The 10,014-nt window shown below is 35.4% G+C and overlaps 2 protein-coding genes across 2 annotated transcripts; both read right to left on the bottom strand.

The window, feature by feature from the left end:
• Positions 1–290: 290 nt before the first annotated feature.
• Positions 291–3,776, bottom strand: LOC111706952 (erlin-2). The gene is made up of 2 exons (XM_023479912.1): positions 2,766–3,776; positions 291–1,895 (listed from the first exon to the last, which is right to left on the bottom strand). Exons 1-2 carry the CDS (start codon positions 3,738–3,740, stop codon positions 1,491–1,493), a joined length of 1,380 nt encoding a protein of 459 aa, XP_023335680.1. The 5' UTR covers positions 3,741–3,776; the 3' UTR covers positions 291–1,490.
• A 3,345-nt stretch (positions 3,777–7,121) lies between these two features.
• On the bottom strand, positions 7,122–8,857 carry LOC111706944 (erlin-2). The gene is made up of 2 exons (XM_023479903.1): positions 8,085–8,857; positions 7,122–7,612 (listed from the first exon to the last, which is right to left on the bottom strand). Exons 1-2 carry the CDS (start codon positions 8,712–8,714, stop codon positions 7,214–7,216), a joined length of 1,029 nt encoding a protein of 342 aa, XP_023335671.1. The 5' UTR covers positions 8,715–8,857; the 3' UTR covers positions 7,122–7,213.
• Between the last annotated feature and the right edge of the window lie 1,157 nt (positions 8,858–10,014).

Genomic DNA, 10,014 nt, shown 5'->3' with positions numbered 1-10,014 from the left:
TAACTTTTCAATAAAACTATTTATTATTGAAAACATTTAAAAATTTTGTTCAATTTACAATTTATTTTAACGTAAAGAGAGCCCACGATTTAAAAATTTGGGGAAAATAGACTCAGGTCTGTGCTGTCATTGAGTCTAATTTAAAGACTCTAGATTTATTAAACCAGAGGCCGAATTTAAAGAATTTGAGCCGCGGCTTAAATTTAAGACGCGGCTCAAATATGGTTAGTTCCACTTAAAATTGTATTCAATGTTTCAAGATTTAAGCCGGCGCTCAATTGAAACCGGTTTTGGTAGATTTGAGATGCGGCTTAAATTCATTAAATTCGGACTCAAATTAATATTGTAAATTTGGTGGATTTTCATGGTTGGAACTTTGAATTGGTGGATTCGAGGGATTTGATTAGAATAAGACTCAACATTGAGACTAGTTCTCCAATAAAACCAACCAAGGTTGGTTTTATTTTTTTTTAGGCCTAACTCCTCAAGTTGGGCCTAAAAACTGGCAGCTGTCGATCATGTGACACAAGCTGTCGTCAGTTGATTCATAAGTTGGGTTTAAGATTGAGCCTTAAACCTGTGTCTAAGGATTTAAGACTCGAGCAGAAGCTTTTAAATCGTGGGCTCAGAGTATTAAGAAACATATAATTATATTTTCTGCAGAAATACAACGTATAATTGAGATCAAAACAAACAAACAAATTGATTAAAATTATTATTGTTTAATTGTGAATAATTGATTAATTTCTGTGAAATTTCAGTAAGAGGGAAAAATCCAGAAACATGAATTAAAAAAATCCGCAATCACTGCACTTTGCCCTTCTTTGGACCATGCTGTGAACGAAAGTGTTCAAAAATATATTCACACTCTTCCTTGGGACAGAAAGTTTAAGTCGGACAAGGTTAAAAATGTAGCTAAGAATTGGAAAATGTCCCATCATCCAATTTAGTTTATTCGGTTTGATTTTTATTTTCTGTGAGAGGTAGTATTAACCTTTAAAAAATGGACCCTCCATGCATTCCATGCAGAGATGTCAATGCTCAATTCACAACAGTACTATTGAACCATTTATTTGATCAATAATGTGGTAGATATTGTCGTTATTGTCTAGGTTTACAATTCTTTCTAACAATTCCTATTTGTAAGTCCCAGTGATAGGACACGCCAGGCGGATACTGAGAAAATCAAATCTCCTATTTGAAATGAAATGTTGAAATATAGCTAATCATGGATCGGAATTAATCACTGCATAGTATGAGGATAGAGTCGGACTGGTACCAATTTAGTAAGGTGTTCATAACTCCTGGCATTCGGAGACGGTAGTAAGGCCTCGTTGTGAATCTGGTATTGCCATCTGTGCATGAAGGGTCACTTGAAATTACGCTGACTGTCCCTTTAATGAACATACTTTAATTATACTTTCTCTGACTGTCCCTTTAATCAACATACTTTAATTATACTTTCTCTTTTATTTGTAGTGAATAAAAGATTAGTTAGAAGTTGACCCGGATCCAATTATTTTCTCAAAGATTGCACCCAAAGGAGAGGTTTCTCCTGAGAAGTAAAACTTGGTGTTTGAACTCAGCTGCTTGGCCAGGTTGAGCTTGATATACGGTTCTGTGTACAGTTTTGTATTGGCTTCAGCCTCTTTTTCTATCCTATACATTTCAATATTGGCCAAGTTTTCCTCCTTCTCCTTCTTAATCAGATTCTCCAGGGAGGAGACGTTCCTCTCCCCTTCCTTCTCTAGGATCCTCTGCTGTATAGTGATCTCCAGTACAGCCTTGTTACGTTCTGCATCAGCTATAGCTTTAATCATCTCTATTTCCTTCTTAATCTGTTCTGTTTTCTGCATCTGTGTTGCTACAAGCTGCTCAGTCCACTGAACTTTTACCTGAAAACATTAAGTTACATAAATGACCTTTTTCTGGGAGAATAATAAAATGACTAACAGATGAGTAAACACTGCCAATTAATTTTCAACCCTACACTCACGAAACGGAAAAAATTACGCTCTGTTCATAACAAATGTTTCAACATAGGCTTGGCAACCCCTCCCCACACTGTTAAAATGACTCTCGCCCCAGTTCAGAAATAAGTGCTTCCTTCATCCCCCCCCCCTCATAAACGCCTCAAAAGGGGTGGAGCAACTCCTATAAAGTAAAAATATTATCACAAAATCAACTAAAAAGTTCCAAACAAGGTATTTAAACAGTTGCCGAAAAGGGAGTGTTCGCGAAAAATGAAATGGCCGTATAGACTTACGTCTAAAAATATTTGATGGTTATTGCTACTAATCTTACGTCTTCCTGTTGCGTCTATAGGGAGAAAATTGTTAAAAATTACTCAAACCAAAGAACGTAGCGTCCATACAAATTGTAGAGTGGCATGTACCGGTACCGGTATGTCCTGATCCTTGTTCTATCTAAAGAGACGACTGTAATTGTTAAAACCTTTTTTATAGCTTTTTAAATTTTCTTTCCAGAAGTCAAAGAAAATAAAAAATTTTAGTTCAATTTTTACTAGAAATTGTCGAGAAATATGTTAACAGTGAAATACACTCAATGTGTCCAGTAATTTGAACACCGTTTATGAGATAAATACATGGATTTTTTTAGAAATAGTCACTTGCAGTTGAATTTATGTCTACAGTACCTAAAACCTAATTCACCTGAAAAAGAAACTACTGGATTAATTATTTATTTATTAATTTATTAATTATTGATCTGTTAATTATGATTTCTGTATCTTGCGTATAGCTTACCTGTTTATAATTGAATGCAATATCTTCCGGAATATCAGGTTTAGAAATAACAAGGTTCAGGATCTCAATTCCACCCTCTCCCAACCTTTCAATACTGCTGATCAGATTGGTTCTTACATTCGCAACTATTTCAAGAAACTTAGTGTTGTACACATCATCAATACTGTTATTAGCACAGAATATCCTCAGTTCTTCCTTTACTCTGTCGAAGATTAAAGATTCTCTAAACTTTATCCCAAACTTACGAACTAGTGGAACCAATTTCTCCGGGCGAACCCGACTGATTACTTGGACATCTTTGAACGTGTTCTCAATCCCATCTCTGGTTACAGAGATGATAGTTGGGAGAGAATCCGTCTGAGGTCTGGTTTGTACCTCAACTACATCAACAACAAATGGGGTCATATATTGAATTCCAGGTTGAGTAGTTTCATTCATTAGGGCTCCATACTTGAAGTATACTCCTACATTTCCCTCCTCTATCCTATGTATAGAGCTTAGTAGAACAGCTGTTATTGTTACAAGAATTGTTACTAGAACAATAGCTCCACATTTTAAACCATTCACCTTTTGAAATGAGTCAGACATTTTTGTTCTATGAGGTTCTTCTTGAACCTCTCTATTCTCAACACTTAGAAGACGATGGGTTACAATTACACGAGAAAGATCTTGATCTGACTCAGCAATATCTCCAAGACGAGGAGTAATATCAAGATTATCTGGAGTAAATGATTCTGTAGGTTCAATATGTAATGTTGTATCAACCCTAGAGATTAAACTTGGAGAACTTGTGTATCCGTCCAATTCGTCAAGGTTTGTTTCTAGATATCCTGTCGGAGTGTCTGGTTCTCCAGGCTCGGAGTTAAGTCTCTGACTTGAAGTACTAGATTTAACACTAGATACGTCCTCTAGTTCAGTTGGATCTTGAGAATCTTCTGGTTTGTAGATTTCAGATTTTGGTGAGCGTTTCGGCATTCTCCAACATGGTTGAACATAAACTGTATGAATAATAACTGGCTCAATAATATTGTCTAGGAGAACCAGCTTTCTTTCTTTGTGCTAACTCTTAGTTACAGGATAGTCACTTAGAGATAGGGGGAAAGCTACAGACATGGGGAAACCAACAGACGGGGGGAAACCTACAGCCAGGGGGAAACCAACAGAGAGGGGGAAACCTACAGACAGGGGGAAACCTTTAGACGGGGGAAACCTACAGACAGGGGGAAAGCTACAGCCAGAAGTAACTAATGACGTGATTGGTAATGGAGGGAGGGATATTCCACATACAAAATGCAGAGGACAGCATAAAGCTTTAATATGAAATAACGTCATTGTTAATTTATTCTTTATCTTCAAGATTTTTATTCTTCACCAAATTATGATTTATAGATTTATATTTATAAATACTGTAATTTATATTTAATCATGCAACATTAAAAGAAAGAAGCAAAAGTTAACCATTTCAAAAGGTAACTATTTTGGTACTAAGGACTAAATAATCGTGGCTCATGGGCCCATGGCTGCCAGAAGACAAAAAAGCTTATATGGTGCGTGTAAGGAAATTGCTTTTCATGGCCGCCTGCCTTCCCCACTTGTTAAAATCTTTATTGTAAAAGTTAATTGTTTTCAAGGGTATAATGCAAGGAAAGTCAATTGCGGTTGTGTATACTCTGTGTACATATTGAAACCAGTTCTCTCTGGGCGGAATTTGTAAACAATGATAGATGCATCAGTGTTCGTTTAGTATCCGAGGAGGTTAAAAGCATTAAATTTTGATAATTTTGTTAATTCACATAATAGTTTCCTATGACCAGAATATTTCATTGATTTTTTTATGTGAAAGATGGATCCCATGTCAGGCTTCGTCATCCGTCTTGTGTTTACATTAACGCCCAGAGACAGTACAATGCAGTACAAAAGATGTGTACACTTCTGAAATAACTTTCCTTGCATTACATTCTTGATTGTTTTATACTTCGGCTAAATAAATCTTTACCCTGCATAACATACAGAAAGTTTTGATAATCAAGAGATTATTCTTAATAATCTTAAATGTTTACAAGTGGTATTATACTTATACACATGAGCTACAGTTTTACCGAATCGAATCAAATCAAATATATATGTTTGTCTCAAGCATATAGAAAATAATAATTTTTAAACAAATTCATGATACTTGATATGGGGGGCATTGATAGCCTAGGGCCGGGTGCTTAACACTGGTCAGTCAGTTCTAGCATTGATGCTAACTTGAAGAGGTGTATGCTGGAGATCATGCTGCTTGTGGAATGGAGGGAGCTGGAGTTACTGGAGTGGATACTGTGAACCCAAACAAGGGTTCTTAAACTATAGTACCGTACAGTTCATTGCTCCCAAGCAGAGAAATAAAGCCTAACAATTCAATCCAAGAATAAAGCCAAACAATCCAAACCCAAGCCCAAGAGGATAATGAACCCTGAGTGTGTTTGCAGGCTAGACCCGCAAGGGTATTGAACCCTTTCTTATCTGGTAGATATCAAGTCGGTACCTTTAAAAGGGTAGAGCTAGGGGAGGATTGATGCTGGAGAAAAGAGTGAAATGGCATTTATCTAGCTGGAGAAGAAAGCAGTGTCACAAGCCACCTAATCCCCGAAGACCTGGGCAGTTCTCACAAAGAATCTGATCAGAAGAGTCAAATGGAAATATATTCACCTCAGGTGAATGTTGTGTGTATTTAGATCAACTAAAGTTGGTCCAACACTAATCGTTTGTATTGTTATAATGTAAATAAGTTTGTATGCAACCATGCTTCGTTATTCCACTCAATCTTCGCTTTTTACTTTTGAAGTTTTTTGCAAGTCTATAATACAGTTCATAAACGTAAAGAAAACTTTCAATTTCAAATACTTGAATAAGATTATTAAATAGTTTTTGTTTTAAATTCAATTTAAACTCTTTCACTGGTTTTGGAGACTGTGGAAAAGTTTTGAATTAATTTCTCTTTATGGGTTTAATGTGTTTTATTTCAATAGTATTTCCTCCTTTTTCCTTCCTATATTAGAGCAAAGCCAAAATAACTTTAAAAGTCGTCTTAGTTTTACATTTCTTAAAAAATCTTTAACTAAATAATTCATTATTTGTACTTTTTTGCAGTGTTTTTTGTTCAAACTTATATAGAGAGATGGAGTATGCTATATTTTTTTTTAAAGGATCACAATTAAGCCGTACTTACCATACAAAGATGTCCCTTAAAGAGTCTGAATGATCCAATCTTTCTTTAAAATAACCTTTTTTAATTTGTAATTTTCTTAGATTTTGTTAATGCAATCCGTACAGTAGGATAAGAACTGTTCAATGAGGGAGGGGTGGCTGCTCTCAGAGTTTTGGAATTGCTCCCAGGGTTTTGGAGTGCTCCCAGGATTTTATAGTTGCTCCCAGGGTTTTGGAGTAAAATGTGAAAGTTAAATCCGACCTTTTATGAAAAGTACTTTAAAAAGATTACTTTAAACCGAAAATTAAAAAAATGGCTCTGCTCCCCCTTTTTTACTGTCTTTGTTCAGATATTTTGCAGGGGGGAAAAATCGCAAATTTCAGTCCAAAGTAGCCTGTGGCGATCATATAGTTTTGATTAGCTAAACTGACGACATTTGTTTTAGCATTATACATTAAAGATTATTGGTTTATGTAAAAACAAATCTTTTTTTAGATAGATACATAAAAACTTCATTTGAGCTGGCCCAATACATCTCAACATCTCAATTTCTGAAAAAAAAAACTTGGAAATTAGATAATTTATAAAGATGTTGAGAATGAGATGTATTATCTGCTCAAATGAAACCTTTATATTTATATGTATCTAGCTGAAAAAAAGGTTGTTTACATTGACCAATAATCTTTAATTTTATTACCCATTTTTATTAAAAATGGTTAATGGTATAAATAGAAGCAAGACATATCAACTCTTAACTTATTATAAGGTGTTTTTGATGATTTTCATTTTATTTTCAAATATCTCCCTGTTTTGAAATAATTATCCTAGTTTAGCTAATTTGAGAAAATTATTTGAATTCATTACAATGCCTGCAATTTTCAAGCATTTACACACGCACGGGCAGATTTTTTTTCATAAGGTGTAATCTAAACAAATAGAAAATAAAAAAACTACTGTTCTTACATTAGTATTGATTTGCTCTTACAATAAGATTTAACTTTAGAAATGCGGGAAATTGTTTGTTAAAATGCAGGAAAATATACTATCTTTTTCTCTTTTTTATCAAATAAAATATTGAAACCTAGATTTATTTTTAGGTATTTATTTCGATACCAATAGATTTTACGATTTTTAAATTTAAAATAAATTCATTCTTAAAAGATGGAAAGAGAACTGTGGCAGTGTATTTACTTCAACTAAGGATCATTATATATTGTGTTAGTTAGCAGACATTTAATAACATTTCAAGAAATTTTGTTTATTCGGATTTGGATCCAATTATTTTCTCAAAGATTGCACCCAAAGGAGAGGTTTCTCCTGAGAAGTAAAACTTGGTGTTTGAACTCAGCTGCTTGGCCAGGTTGAGCTTGATATACGGTTCTGTGTACAGTTTTGTATTGGCTTCAGCCTCTTTTTCTATCCTATACATTTCAATATTGGCCAAGTTCTCCTCCTTCTCCTTCTTAATCAGATTCTCCAGGGAGGAGACGTTCCTCTCCCCTTCCTTCTCTAGGATCCTCTGCTGTATAGTGATCTCCAGTACAGCCTTGTTACGTTCTGCATCAGCTATAGCTTTAATCATCTCTATTTCCTTCTTAATCTGTTCTGTTTTCTGCATCTGTGTTGCTACAAGCTGCTCAGTCCACTGAACTTTTACCTGAAAACATTAAACAGCAGGCTAAAAATACAAAATATTTGATATGATTTGATCAATTTAAATTCAAAGATCTTTTAGAAATTTAAGATATTTACATTTTAGATTCTTAGATTTTTTTCAAGCAAAAAACAAGTTTTAAGCCGCAGGTAACCTAGAAGGCTAAAAAGGTGGTATAAATTCTGTGCGCTTGAGTCTTCTTATCCTACAGTGTTTAGTAATTAGTCACACTTGACTTTGGGGGCGGGGGTATTGAAATCAGATACAGAATTGGACCTCTTTGAGATTATTTATAAAATGTTGCATCAGGATAAGAGGAACAACACCGCTGTCAGTGATCCGTCTAAATGTCGTCTTTTACATGTTTTTAACTCGTAAGATCTATTAATAATCTCAAGATGTGATTGAATTTTTCCAACTGCAATTCTTATAAACAGACTTATTTTGTTTTGTTAAAAGGATATAATTCAAAAACCTGTTTGTAGTTCTGTGCAATATCTTCTGGAATGTCAGGTTTAGAAATAACAAGGTTCAGGATCTCAATTCCTCCCTCTCCCAACCTTTCAATACTGTTGATCAGATTGGTTCTTACATTCGCAACTATCTCAAGGAACTTAGTGTTGTACACATCATCAATACTGTTATTAGCACAGAATATCCTCAGTTCTTCCTTTACTCTGTCGAAGATTAAAGATTCTCTAAACTTTATCCCAAACTTACGAACTAGTGGAACCAATTTCTCCTGGCGAACCCGACTGATTACTTGAATGTCTTTAAATGTGTTCTCAATCCCATCTCTGGTTACTGACACGATTGTTGGGAGATGATCTGTCTGAGGTCTGGTTTGAATCTCCACCATGTTTACAATAAATGGGGTCATATGATGTATCCCGGGTTGGGTAGTTTCTTCCATGAGTGCTCCGTTCTTGAAGTATATCCCCACATTTCCTTCCTCTATCTTATGTATAGAGCTGAGAAGAATAGCTGTTATGGCAACCACATTAATAATTATAATTAAAGCAATACATTTCTTCCCTGTCCTTTTGTAGGATTCTGCCAGGGTTTCAGACCTTTCAGGTTGCTCAACGTCGTCTTCGTTCACCATATTTATCAAGGACTAAACCTATCCGTGTATAGACGTATAGAATTAGATATTCCGATGAACCCGTTCTCCTTCTAATCTAGGAATGAATGCAGTTTTTAGTGTATGATGCACATCTAGAGAGTCTGCACTGTGCAATTTATACAAGCAGGCGGCTTTCCACCACCTAGATCCGGTCTAGCCAGTATAGTAGGGTGGGGCTATTTATTAAGCCAGAGCTAAGGGTAGAGAGCTGAGCAAGAGCCAATTCTGAGACAGGGGATGGGGTTGAGTTGGAGTCAAGAGGGTATGTAGTGTACGGAAGCTCGGAGGGAGGAAGGGTAAATAAATGTCCATTTATTTATCTAATAACGATATAAAAAAATATTGTGGACTGAACTCAACACATTAATTATAAATATACCATGAGAACTAAGAAGGCTGAAAGTAAAAGAAGGAATTTTTGTTCAAAATTAAAAAAAAAATTAAAAACATCCTCTCTTCTTCAATCTACGATAATTTTGTTTTTCTTAAGCCGCTTAAAATAAAGGAATTTAAAACGTGTTGTCCGAAATTGAGGTTTTTGGGAGCATCGCCATTCTTTTCAGCTTAACCAACCTGTCGGTGGTCATAGATTACCTGTTCCAATAGGAGTAATCCAGGGGGGTACACCCCCCTAATTTCACTCAGGGGGGTGATGGACTGCCCCCCCCCTGAAGCCGCCTATGCTTGAAAGTGCAGAGGGAAGGGATGTACTCAGTGCACTTGTTCCAGATTTGTTTTCTGCTTTGAGTTTCGTGTTAAAATCCTAATACATACAAATTTTCATGAGTTATCGCTGTTCTTTTATACGATTTGCACAGGAACTGTGAGCCAGATATGTTTCTAAAATCGAACATGGTTTATCAAGAGGGGAGCTTAACCCCAGGAAGTTTACCAGAGAACAATTGCTGAATCATCTCAACCCTAGGAGTCTCTTTAAAATTTGATGACCATGTAGTTTATAAAAGTTCTTTGTTCAACGGTAAATCTTAGTTCGGCCGCAATTGTTAAAACAGTAACTTTGTATGTTTGCAGTTTGTACCAAATCCAATCCAGATAAGATAGATAAATATTTTAAAAACTTAGTACGCGATTCTACAAAGAATATAGCCTTTCATGGAAAACGAGCTCTTTAAAGGGAGTGTTCGCGAAAAATGAAAGGGGGTATAGGCTTACGGCGGTAAATAATCGCTTCTGATCGCTACTAATCTTACTTCTTTCTGTTGCGTCTATATGGAGAAAATTGTTAAGAACGTCTCATACGCGCATCTACATCGTCTTT

Source organism: Eurytemora carolleeae, unplaced genomic scaffold (assembly GCF_000591075.1).
Source record: "Eurytemora carolleeae unplaced genomic scaffold, Eaff_2.0 scaffold52, whole genome shotgun sequence".
NCBI classification, from domain to species: Eukaryota; Metazoa; Arthropoda; class Copepoda; order Calanoida; family Temoridae; genus Eurytemora; species Eurytemora carolleeae.
This window is presented reverse-complemented; position numbering and strand designations above follow the sequence as displayed.

What these genes read in the sequence shown, in the direction of transcription:
- LOC111706944 (XM_023479903.1), bottom strand. Translation starts at nt 8,714, where the DNA reads ATGGTGAACGAAGACGACGTTGAGCAACCTGAAAGGTCTGAAACCCTG. An exon ending in TTGCACAGAACTACAAACAG is followed by an intron (nt 7,613 to 8,084) that starts GTTTTTGAATTA and finishes TAATGTTTTCAG; the next exon opens with GTAAAAGTTCAGTGGACTGA.
- LOC111706952 (XM_023479912.1), bottom strand. Translation starts at nt 3,740, where the DNA reads ATGCCGAAACGCTCACCAAAATCTGAAATCTACAAACCAGAAGATTCT. An exon ending in TTGCATTCAATTATAAACAG is followed by an intron (nt 1,896 to 2,765) that starts GTAAGCTATACG and finishes TAATGTTTTCAG; the next exon opens with GTAAAAGTTCAGTGGACTGA.